The sequence below is a fragment of the Xiphias gladius genome, chromosome 17 (genome assembly GCF_016859285.1).
Source record: "Xiphias gladius isolate SHS-SW01 ecotype Sanya breed wild chromosome 17, ASM1685928v1, whole genome shotgun sequence".
Lineage (NCBI taxonomy): Eukaryota > Metazoa > Chordata > Actinopteri > Istiophoriformes > Xiphiidae > Xiphias > Xiphias gladius.
The window spans coordinates 15,994,330-16,008,823 of record NC_053416.1 but is presented as its reverse complement, the minus strand read 5'-3'; the positions used below and the strand labels follow the sequence as shown (position 1 = coordinate 16,008,823).

The window sequence follows — 14,494 nt, the reverse complement described above, 5'->3', positions numbered from 1 at the left end:
AACAGAATAACATGGGTATCCCATTGGTGACTTCTCTTTCCACAACTGTTTAAGTGTAATACAGAATTTGATCTGGTTTGCCCTGATTTTATCTCTCAACTCCTCAGAAACATATAGAAACATATCCATGTTTGTCTGTTTGCTCAGTGTTTAACTTTCAGCGCCCGCCTGTATTTAATATCGTCCTCCCACCATTTTATGCATTGGCAGGAAATGAAAATCCAGTGTGTGATTTTGAGTGTCGGGAATGACTGCTCACAGTGTTATATAGGGGAGTCGCTGAGACCCTGAAGGAACCAACCACGATGAAGGGCAAACCAAAACGAAGAGGTGCAAGTAGCTGAAGGCTGTGTAGAGCTCTCTACTGAAGTAGTTTCTAAGGGAAATTAGTAGTATTACCAATTACCACATTACAGGTAGCCATTTCACTAACAGTTAATATAAAAATATTGCTTAATTGACAAACGTTTAGTTGTTAATCTAATTATTGTATTGAAATAAATCGTGTAATGTAATAATTTTCATTTTTCCATCATGTGGCTGTCACTGAAAGGCAAATGTCAAGGAAAGGAGATTTGCATGCAGCTTTTTGTAGCACAGTTGGAACATTCCACACAACAGTAACAACAGTGTACAAAACTTTCCTGAACATAAATGTCATCGGCGGTAATGCACTGTTCTTCTTAATAAGTCCCATTATTGCAATGTAACAGATACGCCCCGTAGCTAAGACTTAGAGATGAGTTTCTACTATGTAGGTTGCGCAAAAGATAGCAGTGGTTATTAAGATAGTAATAGTTTTTATTAGTCTTATTTCAGCATGACAGTTATAACTGAAAACTTTGAAATGTTATTTTATTGATTGGGACTAAATAGTATTGCTGTAAAATAATAGACTTTGTGAAGGGAACCTAAGCAGACCACAGTTCAACACCCGATAATTTATGAACAGATGACTTTGGCTTTCCATGTTGGCGGTTTTAGCACTGCAAGCCATTGTTTCATCCAGTTCCCATAACATCCAGTCATTTCAAATTCATAGTAAGCTTCTGAGTGACACTTTTGTTTAAACCGTTGCCAGTAATCCAGTTTGAAATTTGGTTGATCTGAAAGCATATGGCCAGGCACATAAAACTGGTATATTATCACAAAATAAAGTCTCTATTAATTGGCACCATGTTCTATTGCAGTAAACTGTATGCTGTTCTACAGCACTGCAGACATCTAGACATTGAACTGTAAAGGTTTGTGTTAAAGCACTAAAACTACAGACTATTTTGACTATTTAATGTCTTGAATATTTCAGAACCCTCACAAAAACGTTTTGCAGCTAAAGCTGCAAAATTGCTTAACCAATGAAACAATCACAGACACAGTTTTGCAATCACAGAGGAATGGCAGAGAGAAACATAGCAACCATGGCCAGTTGGTAAAATTTTGGCCTCAATATGTTGAGGGCATCAAACCGTAAATTGAGGCTTTTAGCAAACACCAATGATTTGGACTTTTTTGGTTTTTAAGTCACACAGAGCAGTACCAATTATGAAGGCCTTTTGCCAATTTTTATTGCAAATGATATCAGCTTTGTTCATCTTTCTTGCAAGCCTATACAATGTAAACTGCTGAAACAGTGGCAAAAGGTGCTGTGGTGATTTTCTGCTTTGTACTACTGCAACAATACAACATTAAAAAAAAAAAAAAAGACTGAGCTAACATTCACATCTAGAGAAAACCAGACTCTGTGCATTGTGATTATATTTTTACTCTGCTTTTGTGCCTGCTATGAAGATTTGATGTCTGCAAAAACCATGCCCACTAGATTTGCATCAACTCTCAGTGATGGATTGCTGGTAAAATTATTAGAATTGATTAGTGATAAAATTATATATTCATTTTAGAAGAACATTCATACAGAACAAAACTCTCTGGTTGTCTTGGTGGTGGGTAAAATTTAGAGTGGTAGAAATGATCAAAGTTTGACATGCATTGTTGGATTTCTTCATAGATTTTAATGTTGCAGAGAAACATGAAACATCATGTTGTTCTTTATTTGAAAAGAATCAAGATTAGTAACATATCTATGGAGTTTAGTGAGATAGAAGTAGAGCATTTTGAGTCATATATAAACAATGTACCCGATAATTATTTGGTGAAAGTGTGTTGGTTCTGGTGGGAGGCTGTTGAAATGATCTCTTTGAACAGATGTTGTGATACAGCGACTAGTGTGCAGCGTCTGAAGATCATTCCCACATGCAAAACCCATTTCTCTGGCTGTCTCACCATGTAATTTGTCTTTTGACAGCGTGCAGTGAAGTGACATAACACCAGAGTAGTCAGGGATACTTTGTCTAGAAAGGAAACACAAAGGCATGCCTCAGATTCCTTTTATAAGCTCCTGGAAGTAAAACAGAAATGTTAACTCAATAATATCAGCAATGCATTGTTAATTCATCAAATTACTTTGTTTTTGAAACTCTTTCTGGGCTGAGGTTTCCAACTGTTACCCAAGGTATGAGCTGTTGACATGCCGGATATGCTTCTATTCTCAAATTTGGTTTTTATAGTCCATGTCTGCAGCTGCCCCTCTAGTTCAAAAAGAGAGAATCAGGCTGTTGTTGAGGCAAGGGTTTATCATTGCTGCCTGACACTTTTTCCACTGGTGTAATGGAAAATGAGATAACCGTTTGTCTCTAAGAAATTATTTTATTTCCAATGATAACGACTCTTTATTTTCTTGTTGGAAAACATGAATTGCAAATAAGTAAAATAATGCCTAATGTCAAGTACAGCTAACTTGATTTTACTGTACTTAAGTTGTGTCCATCAAATTATTTACTTTATGATGCTGTCAAACATGAGCAACTACTGTATATCACTGCCCAAGCTGTCAGAGTATATTCTTTTGTGATTTCTACAAGTTTGTGGATTCTAGAGGTATATGTTTTGTTAATTTATTTTGTGTTACAGATATTTTAAAACAAAATAAAAAAAGCTGGAAAGATTACAGGCATTATTTAACATGAATGTGAAGATAGCCCCTGTACAGTATGATGTTAAACATCTGTATCTCAAAGCTAGAGTGTCTGATGGACTCCCGTGTCTTCATTAGGATTGTATCCCGTAGATGGAACAGACCCTCTTACACATCTGGCTCACTGGGTTGATGAGAAGTCCAGGCCTTTGTTGCTGTAACTTTTCCAGGCAGGGACAAAGCTTGTTTAATTTGCTTGGCAAGGACTGACCTGTGTCCAGATGAAGTACTAAACATTTTTCTTTATGGTGCAGCCTCATTCCTGCTGTTCCCCTGACTATGACTGACAGGGCTTTCCTCAGGCAGTGAGCTGGGCCGAGTCTGACAGAGCCGAGCGTGTATGGAAATCATGTACAGTGGTTCACTCATACAGACTTGGGACCATGGACTCATGCAGGCTGTTCTGTTCTGTTCTGTAAGTTTTGTAAGTCATTAGATACAGGAGTAAAAAAAAAAATCTGTTTTTCAAATTACATTCAAATAAAAGTTTCCTTGCCAGATTACATTTGTAATGTAGCAGTTCATGAAAATGTGTGATGAAGCTGCTTAAATGTTATAGTATTCATCAATGTTCCATGTTGTTACAACACTCTGAGCCTGTACAACTGATACAGTGTTGGTAATTTTCCATTAACCAATGTAATGTGAAAATGTGGGGGGATCAGTAGACTATAGGGCGTTGTACAGTGTGGTCTTTATTTGACATCAAGTCCCATATAGTACATTACATTTGTTAAAAAAGAAAAAATGTTTAATTAAGAACATCTGGAACATCAGGGGTCTCATGTTCGGCATATGTTCTTGCTGGAGGCTATTGATAAGCCTATACCATTTTCAGAGTTGCTGTTAAATGGCAATAGTATATTTTCAGCCTATATAATGTTATGACTTTCAGCAAAGCCTTGTTTTTGCATTGCCTTTATTGTCCCAAACCCTTTTGAGACAGAAAAATTTTGAACTAACTTTTCAAAAAATTGCAGCACAAAGATCCATCTTGAGAATAAGCTCATTAAGGCCACCAAGTACTGCAGTACAACGGCACATCTGCCTCGGGTTAGAATCTTTGCCTTTATTTTCCAAATGCCATGAATATCATCACTCACATTTTCCAACAGGAAGCCTTTCACAGATAAAAGTCAACTGTCTTACCCCCTACAAAGTAATTTTAGTAACAAATAGCTGCAATTGAACTAAAAATACTTGGTTTTCCATTGATCTTTGTTGTTTGTGAGCTATGTTAAATTTAACATTTTGCTATCTGTGATTCCACTGGAAATCAGCACACAGTACGTCAGTCAGTGTCCTGGAATAGTCATGCCTGCTTGTGATGTGAATTGCCTTTGTAGTTCAAAGCTTGTCATTGGTGCCTTTAAATGAGACAAATTGATGCTGCTCAAGTCATAGATTTAAACAATCACTGTCATTGCTTAAGTGGGCAAAAAATGTCAGTAAACATCAAAACTCCCTCTAAGATTTCTTTACAAATCAAGGTAATTACATTAGTAGCATATATTTCTAAAATAATTTAGATAACATCAACATCTTCTGGGCATCAGACCTTTAAGTGAGACAAAATAAAAGGGTATACAAGAATGGATGATAGTAGACTTTATGTACAATTTGTAATTTTCATCCACATCAACTGGGAAGTCATTCAATGCCAGATACCAAAGTGATCCATTGCTGGAATTGAGAGCTGTGACCTCTGGGCACCTATCAGGAGTGTTAGTGCCTATTGACCAGAGGTGGCAGAGCAGAGCTTCAGTGTCTTCAGCACGTACAGTAGACTAGAAGGTACACTGTCATACACAGGACATACTCGCACGGTGTTTGTTTGCTGTAGACGGAGCTCTTTTATGTCCTCATCTGCCAGGCTTAAAAAGCATAAGAAAGGGCTGTTGTTTGTATGTGGATTATTGTGTATGTGGCACGTATGGTGAGTTGATTTAGGATCGCTAATAAACAACAGTGACCTCTGCAGAACTGACATGGGATAATTCCTTCAAATCACTGCAAAAAGTTAAGATAGTGACTAGTTCACAATAGCTAACCTACGTGTTTTGGCATTTCGTTCAAATTTTAGGTACACATTACATTGTCACTGGCAAACTTCAAGTGTGATGATGCTTCTTTTATTTTTTAATGCAAACCTAACTGTACATCCAACATAACTGTCCACTTAAATTCACAAAGAGAATGAAAAATGCAGCATCATTAGGGTTCTTCTTTCTGGGCAGACATGTCGCTTTTACCAGGTCAGTGAAGTGGGACAGTCTCAAAAAAGAGGACAGCGGGGGATATTTTTTGGTGCACCTCTCTGTCAGTGTTTAATTGAAGCATTACCTATGTACAGTCTACTTCTTTCTGCTTGTCATGCTTTGTTTGTCTTCATTCTGCTGTCATCCTTTAGAGCTGATGCACAACAAACAGCTGTAACTTGTAGGACTGCACAGTTCAGCGTATGCATGAAATTGTAAATGTTACACATGGAGCGAGAGTTTGTGTGTGTCTGTGTGTAAAAGAGAGAGAGAGAGAGAGAGAGAGAGAGAGGGGGGCATCTTGGCCAGCCCCTGGTTGACCCTTGTTCACCCCTTCTCTCTTGCTCCGCCCTGGATGAGTCTTCTCCTAAACATGTGTGCAGCTGTCAGCTGGCAAGTATTTGTGTATGTGTCGTATGTACATATATGTGTGTGTTTGGACAAAGATCATTTTTCATATTACAATTCTTTTTTCTAAGCAAAAAAGAAAATACAGAATATACCCTATGATTTTTTTTTTCTCAAACATGACATATAATAACATGAACATAGTCTTAGGGATATGAAAAATGTAAAAAAAAGTGGGTGAATTATCAGAATTTGAAATAGAAATGTTCAGGTTTTACAAAGTACTGAGGAAAGAATTATGTTCAAAGCTTTTTCTTATTGATCTGTCATCACAACAAGTTGGTTATTATGGTGTCAGACTGCTATTGGCTTTTCTTGTTTACTGCATGAGTTGGTGGTTGCAGGTTTTTCCTCATCAGATGGTAGATGCTAAACAGTGCTTCAGGTGTTTTTATAGCAGCAAAACCACAGTGAAAATCAGCTTGTTTGTCTGAGGCAGAGTTGATAATGTCTCTAGTGACAACATCTGGTGGTCACATGAGAGAGTTGTTGGCTCAGTCCATAGAGATGATGATAGGCTCCATTGCTCTCTCCCTGTCTTCCTTTGTTTCACTGTTTCTCCGAAAACACACAATTATACATGAACTGTGCTAACCAAACTGTACACAAGTCCGTGTCTATAGGTTAATAACACTGAGTTTTTCTCTTTCTCTCCTTTTAGCTGCAGCTCCAAAGTTAAAACCGATGAAGTATCCAATAAAAGTGGACGAGGGACAAAAGCTCACAGTTAAGTGTGAGGCCACAGGGAACCCTCTCCCCACCTACAGATGGTTCAAAGATGGCAACGAGCTGAAGAAAAACAAAAAAGTTAAAATAAAGAACAGCCAGTGAGTACAGATCACTCATGTCCTATTAACCTAACACAAGCAGCGCAAGATGAAAAAAGACAAAACTACTCCAAAGTCAAAGCATGGTTGTTATTATCAGCAGACTGTGCGAACAGAAGTTTTTTCAGAGAGAACTGCAATGCGAAAGTAATTTAAAAACATCGATAAAGCGATTTAATAGAAACATTCATTTAATTTTTGGCATTTCAAAAGCTTGACTTATTCTAAATCAAGTCAGTTTATCATCCATTCTTTGGCCTGTGTAATGTTCTCATACACATAAAAAGTTACATTTAAAGGCAATAAAATAGACTTCCACCCTCAATTCAGTACATTCACAAGTTATCACTAGTCACGTTTCACTGGATGGAGTACATTGGCTAATGTTTGCTAACTTCAGCTTAGTCTTTGCAGTGTATGTAACTGACACGACAGGGGGGGCTTTGGTGACTTCTTCTCAATTTGCTACTGTTACATTACATTTTAAGATGTTGCAGTTAAACATTTTAGTGATTAAATAACTGGAATAAAACCAGAAAGGAATGCACATCATCTCACACAATTGTTGTTTCCTGTTTTGGTCCTGTTCCATGGATGTACGATCAGAACTGGATACAAGACTCCAAGATATTGCCAATTCATTGGAATGAAAATTAATGGGCACCATCAAAAGTTTGATGTCAAAGTTTTACCAACATCTTTTCTATGATAGTGGTATATTGGGAAAAATGCTTTTTGGGCTACAGGGGATTTTTTGTTGCAGTGCCACAGTTGGCCACTGAGGTAAATTAGAGGCAAGGCTGAGTGGAGCTGCCATATCCAGCTCACGTAATACATCCATGGTAAGAAATGTGCGAAAAAAAGAAAGAAAAGAGAGAGAAAACTTTTCAAAGCTCTTCTGCATGTAACGATCCCTCGTGACCACAGTGGTGACCAGTGGAACCTCTTTATTAATATGCTATGTGGCTGTAACACTTGGTCCTATGCTTTTTTATGTAAGCAGTTTTTCCTCATCAAATTTGGCTTCAGAGTAATTTATTATGTAACCCTATCAAAGCAGAGAGTCGGTGCCATGCTGCTGCTTGCCCTGTTGTCTGTCTCTCTGTCACCCGTGTTTCCACTTGTTGCATGTCAATGCTATTTCCTCCCACTACTGATTCCCCTGACTCAGCTGTGTGAGTGTTGTCTCCCACAGGAAAAACTCTAGAGTCCAGATCATCAGAGCAAACCTAGGAGATTCTGGGAATTACACATGTGTGGTGGAGAACCCGCTGGGAAAGGACAACTCCACTGGCACTGTTAACGTCCAAAGCAGTGAGTACTGATTCCTAAGCAAAAAGTGAAGTGCCGCAGATGTACTGGCATTGTTGTTGCTGTTATGACTGTTCTCTTGCCAATTGAGAGATTCAGAGGAGCCATCGCAAACAGCCGTGTAACAATGGTAACATGCATGAAGAACAACTGTCCACACATGTGGCTCTGGCCCATTAATCAGTGGAACAGTAGGTCTACATTGTACTTAGAGTTGGATAGAATTTAAATGCAATGAATGGTGTGATCGCTCAGTTTTTCATTCACGACAATCTGCAGGCAGCGTGAAATCCCACAAAACTACGCTGCACTGTGACTTTGCCCGTCACTAGCACACAACAAAAGCAGCAGACTATAGAGTATAAAATCTAAGACGTAGCTCGACAGAATATGAAAGTTGTAAAAGCGTCTAAATCTTCGGAGTGTGTGATAGAATCTAACAGACTCGTTCAGTAGTGGTGTCGGTGCATTGCTGGGTTTTGCAAAGTACTGTAGCAGATGAAAGAGTTTTGATAACAGCTGTTTCCATTTGGTGGGGTGGTGAGTTTTCCTTTGTTCCAAGCAGAGCAGGCAGTGAGTGTGTGGCTTCTGTGGGTAACTTGTTGTCTGAGTGGATGGAGCCAGTATAAAAAAAAATGTAAGGACCTTACACAGCTGATACAATTCATCTAGCTTTGCTTCTGCCTCTTTTCAAGGAAGGGACTTGATGTTATCTGCTGGTGGACTGTCAAAGAACTGTACGGCAGGTTGTCTGGCACACATGAGTCAGAAATGCTGCTTGATGTGCTTAAGGAACTGCAACTTCCTGCTGGCACATGGGGGTCACCCGGCTGTTCTGTCTGATGACTGCCTCACAATGTCTCAAGACTTTGATACTGTGCAAACTAAGGGCTGTGATCTTGAACAGAATCAGCGCAGGGACTGTTTTTTTTTTAACGGAACTGAACATGCCTGATGACATATTTGTATTCATGCTATTGCAGGTGACCCATGTCTGAGTTGACTAGATTCATATACTCAGTATACTTTCACTGCTTTTGGAGAATTAGTGAGTTCAAAATAATGTGGTGCCAAGGAAGGTTCCTCATACCACACTAAAGAGGAGATAAAGTACTCTCATTCTTATTGCTGACCTTGACAGCAGGATGATTTCTGTAGACATCCCACACTGGCATGAGAGGTGTAGCTGGTGAGGAAAAGGGAGGGACTGTAGTTTAGCCATCACTCAGTGTCCTTGTATTCACATTCAGGCACGATAATCACCGCCCCCCCCTTTATATTTGTCAACGCCACCTTTTATTGCTATTGTTTATGGTTTAAAGACCTAAGCTGGGCTGCATTATTAGAGTAGCAGCTTTTTTCAGATAAAGAAAGGGCCCATTGTGTTTGAAAACACAGAGATTCTCAGCAGTTCCAACATGAAAGTTTAATTTCCAGCACACAATAGTGCAGGAATGGTGTTATCAATCTTGTATTTAAATGGGGATGCTCATTGCCTCTCTTGTTTCTGACATATAAAAAGCTTCAGTGGCGTTTTATAGCCAGATCGCGTGACTTATATTGTATGCTTGTAACAACGCCTGGCTTAATTCAAGTGCAATGATATATTTCTTTTTACTATTGAGCATGCAATATTTAAAGGGTCAGTGATGCAAGGTTCCAAGACATACTGTGCTCACATTTATGAAAAATTAATTTGATAAATGGTAATCACTGAATAACAATCATTTTAAATTGCAATTAAATAAAATAGGTTAAATCGTGCATTACACCCTGCAAAGGTCAGGGGAATCCCTGGTGGTAGCACTTCTTTGTATGAGTGTTTAATGAAGGCTTATGAACACGTGACTAGTGGCCCATGAATCTCTATGATGATCTTAGCAGGCAAAAGTGCTGGTAATACAACAATATATCAAAGAAAATCTAATATTACAAAGCAATGAACGAGTGGGCTGAGACGCACAGTAGCCACAATGGATAAAACCTGACTGAGCAATGATAAAGTGCACGGGACAGTGTTATCACTTACACCAGACAATGTTTATGACAAGTGAAGTATGATAGCCCTACATGTGGTGCAAAATATGGGGTACCTTTGGGTGCTAATAGTTAAAGCTGAAGTTAGTTAGTTAAAGCACATGTGTATATTTGTGTCCATTGTCTTGAACCTCATACACATTTGCACATTTTTGTGTATGTGTCTGTGTAAATGCAACTCTATATGTTCTTCGTTTGGCTGCACTGTCATTTGCTCAAATCCCTCCTGGATATTCAAACAACGGCATCATTGTAGGTCCTATCACGTGCCACAATCACTAGATGTCTGTCTCTGTGTGTTATTGTTTGTGTATTTGCGAATGTGTTTGTTCACTGTTCAATAAAAAAGTCCCATTGTGTTACAACAGCACGCCTTGTTCCGTCATGCTTCAGGGGAGAAGGCAAGACAGGGCAAATCAGGGGTGGTATGTCCATAGGCAGGGGGGAGGGCTTCACTGAAACTACATACGTCATTAAAAGGAAATGGCAGCAAACAGTACACGTTGCTGTGATTATCATATACTGATCTAAGGCTGAAATGGGCAGATGCTGAAAAAAAAACACATTGCGTTTGAGGTGAATGTGCTATTTGCTTGATTTTGATGCATAGGACGTGTAATTCATCTACACCAGAAGCTGATTCTCATCCTAAGGTCATAAGAGAAATGGTTATTGTGTTAAAGGGCTGCAGTGGAGTATGCTTGCCTGCTGCAGTATGTTGCCGAAGCAGCATGTAGCCGCAGTATTATCTGTGTATGTGTGCCTTCTAGGGAGGGAGAGCGAGGGGAGGGGGTGCAGATGTAGATGGACAGAGAGAGCAAAAGAAGAAGAGAGCGTGCATACAGGGGGGAAAAATACAAAATGAGGGAATTCATGACAGAAAGCAGACAGAGACATTAGGGTGGAGAACAAGAAGGAAATATACAGCTAGAGGAAAGGGAGACAGACTGTGAGGAAGAGAGAGAGAAAAGTATGAAGAGGAGGAAGACAAGAGCCCGCTTTGTTGCAGAGGAGACTTTCACTCCCATTTTAGAATGCAGTTAGTGCTTGCTAGCTTTATCCGAGGCACCTTCCTACTGTATCTGATGTCCACAGTCAGGTGCTAGGACATGGCTTATTCTATCTGTGTTTTATCCTACTGACAGTATCTGGCGTGCAAGCATGCTAACACAGCTTGAATGTGCGTTATCAATGTGAGGTCTCTGAGGAAAATGCAATCGGTAGAAATATCGGCTTCCACCCTGACTTGCACAGACAGAAAGTGAAACCGAACGATCATAGATAATAAAGTCAAAAAGCAGCTTGACACAAGAGCATCATTCAAACCCTCTCAGTGAGATACAGTGTGGCACATGGCTGTGCCTGCCTGCTGTCTATTCTGGTGAAGGGAGACTTTGGGAAACCACCACTCAGCTCCACCACATGGTGAATACAGGCCACCGCAACCCAGGTCAGCAACTCACAAAGACTCCTGCACTGCCAGTCATTGATTTGACTCAGTGTTGTGCTGGCGTGAGGTGGAGAGTGGGGGTAGCTCTTAATTTATATACTTGTTTAAATAATACTCCTTTATTTTTCCTTAATTTCTCTTCACCTTCATATCGTTACTGTTGTGGATTGTTCAAACCTTAGATCCCCTGCGTAATTTCAGCTGAACGAAAAACATAGCAAAACCTTTTATCGACGAGTTTAAACATAGGCATTTTGAGCTGATACGCATAGCATCAATTACACAAGGAGTGCCAGACAAACCTGGTACATAGCCCTGAGGTGTGATTAAATAGGAGGTGCCTAAACATTACTTATATAAAAAGTGATAGTTCAATTTAGAGCAAAATGTGTCATTTGAAAGTGTATGTAGAAAGGAAGAATCACTACCACTTGCCCTAAAAAGGAAAAAGATATAAACCCTTATTATTGATACCACATATAACAGCTGGTCATTACTCAACTTAGCCAACCCCTATCAATATATGTGAAATAATACAAATGTGATACCCTTGTAACTCTGAGCCGTGATGTGGAGCATGGCGCGCAAATTGCCTTTGGCGGGAAAAAATAACCGGTGTGATCAGGGCTGACCCTAAACTCAAAGTGAACCCCTCGAGCATTCTAAAACACGCTGCACGTTGTGGCTCCATGCCAGCCATGCAGTTTGCCAATAGCATTGAATGATTGGACCTGTGTGGGGATTTTACTCATGTCTTTTTGTTTGACCAGCAGAAGAGAAACACACCGTGTCAGCTGATTAAGTGCCAGTTAATGTTTAATTATTCAGCGCAAATGGTTGGATGTTCTGCTGAGTTGAATGTTTAAGTTGCTCGTTATCAATGTTTCAGCCTTAAGACTCAATTAATACTCTTTACTTCTCTTTGGCTGCATTTTAGCTGCTTTGGAGTTTTGAAAAATGAGATCAATCAGCGGAGCAATTTTTACATTCTTTTCTGAACACACAAGACTTTCCTCCCTGTTTTATTGTTTGTATTCTGCCAACTTTGGCATTGTGACACATTGCATAACAGTATACGGCATGTGTGTGAGTATGTGTCTCCTGGTGGTCTGGAATATCATGTCCTATTAGCAGTTTCTTTAGCAATTGCTGCCTTTTCCAGAGTGGTGTGGTGTCAGCCTTATGCCCAACCCCCAGTGTAGGAGAACCAGGGACCATTTGTTGTCCATGTGGTCTGACCTCTACCCTGTAATCAGTCTGGCATGGTAAGACCTGCTGGCCCTCTGCAGAATGGTGTAGTATATCATCAACTGTTCTCTATAAGGCCAGTGCGAAGGAGCAACACTAGTCAAAGTTTGCTTGGCTCCACGTGGCTTCAGATTAAGGCCTCCCATTATCCTACAGGCTGCTGTGTTGTGATAAGCGCTTGTGAGGCAGCCATGTGTCTGCAGGCTGCAGGTCACATCCTTGGGGGGTGCTGTGCACAGCTCCACTGAGAGAGTGTGTGAGCGTCCAGGAATGTGTTGATGGAAATCACAGCTGAACATATGATTGCTCCAACCTCAGCAGTCATGCTGGGGCCCACCAGCAACAATTTCGCGCATGCACGCACGCCGGCCCACACACACAAATAAATACACAAGCACACATGTGCACATACCTTTACATGTTTTCACTCCCCATCCTCAAGCCAAACACAGTTGTCCCCCCCATCACAAAACTAATGCTTAAGTAACGAAAAACTGAAAACAAGGTTCTAGTATCCAAGCAACAGCGTGGTGTGCTCAATTGTTTGAGATATAGACTTTACAGGGTGTCACATGGGCATGCTAGTCACTTTTAACTGCAGCACATATCACAGTTGGCTGTCTGCTTCAAGTAGTCTGTTCCATCACACTCAACACATGCTGAACCTGGCTTCAGGCCACTGCAGGAATCTGAATGTATTGTCTCGTTTACAACTCATGACACATTATTCATCTACAGAATATCTTTTCATTGATCAATTAAAAATGATGTGTTGATGTACACGTTTGTAAGAATAAGATGCTTCTGATTGGTTGTGATGTGGCACTACACTATCGCTCTACTGAGAGACCTCAAATATGCGTGACAACCAGAATAACAACAGAAAAACATCTGAAAGTGATAAAGAATTAGAACATTTTGCACTTTTAGTAAGCAGTAAATTCATTAATTGGCCATTACGTAACATTTAATAAAACGATGTAGTTTATATTGTATTTGCCTTTAGTCGACACAGCTACAGAGAAGCTACAACCCTCTATTTCACAATTCCATATTAAGTTCAGCTGTTAAAGCAGATGTCTTACATTCCAAGCATCCTGGGCCTAAATCTTGAGTAAAAATTCTTTTCTTTTTTTTTTAAAATTTAAACCAGTCAGTGTCTACTGCAATTACTACAGCTTTGAAGTTTTAGTGAAAACCTAAGCTTTTAGAGGTCACTTTCCATTTTAGCCTACAGACAGGTAAAATCCTGTTCAATGTCCTATAGGTGGGTTCATTCCTCATACTTGCTAAAGATGGTTTGCCACACACAAGTGAACAAGTATAAAAAGATTTTATAATACACTTTGACTCATGTTTTTTTTAAATTTTGTTAAAGCAAACATGATTTACACAAATAAACATACACCAGACAAAAAAAAAAAATCTTTTTTATGTTTTCCAGCTTTTTTCTGTTTTCTTCCAGTAAGTCTTCATATCTGTTCTACGTAAGTGAAACTTTACAGTAAATGCTACTTTGAACTAGATAAACAGCAACTTCCTTCTCTCCTTCGATGTCTCTCTTTAGTCTGCATAGGAAAAACAAAACTTACTCACTCCTACTACGCAAGCGACAAGATAAACTCATCTCTAATGACGCTGAAGGATGTTAGTTGTGGCCGTAGCTGAATGTGGAGCATCTTTAAGTCAGTCAGTTGTATTGATGGGTGTGGGTAAGCAGCAGCAGCAGCAACAGGCCTTCACATCAGCCAAGCGTTGTTTATTTACAGGCCACTGGAGAACTGCTTGTCAGGTTCTGTGGATCAGGCCTCTGTGCTATTAGTAATGTCCATTTTTTTTCAAAATTATCATCAGCCCTGGGCTCTGGACAGACATTCCTGTGAGGGGGATCACCTGATTGCACCAGAAACTCAGGTCTTGTCAG

The 14,494-nt window shown here is 39.7% G+C and overlaps 1 protein-coding gene across 4 annotated transcripts in view; it reads left to right on the top strand.

The window, feature by feature from the left end:
* Positions 1 to 14,494, top strand: part of nrg2a (neuregulin 2a) — a 50,197-nt gene that overhangs the window by 5,229 nt on the left and 30,474 nt on the right. For all 4 annotated transcript variants that reach the window (XM_040150108.1, XM_040150107.1, XM_040150105.1 and 1 more), the window contains exons 2-3: positions 6,359 to 6,524; positions 7,720 to 7,838. In XM_040150108.1, the coding sequence (XP_040006042.1) occupies positions 6,359 to 6,524; positions 7,720 to 7,838 (285 nt within the window). The remainder of the gene's footprint in view (positions 1 to 6,358; positions 6,525 to 7,719; positions 7,839 to 14,494) is intronic.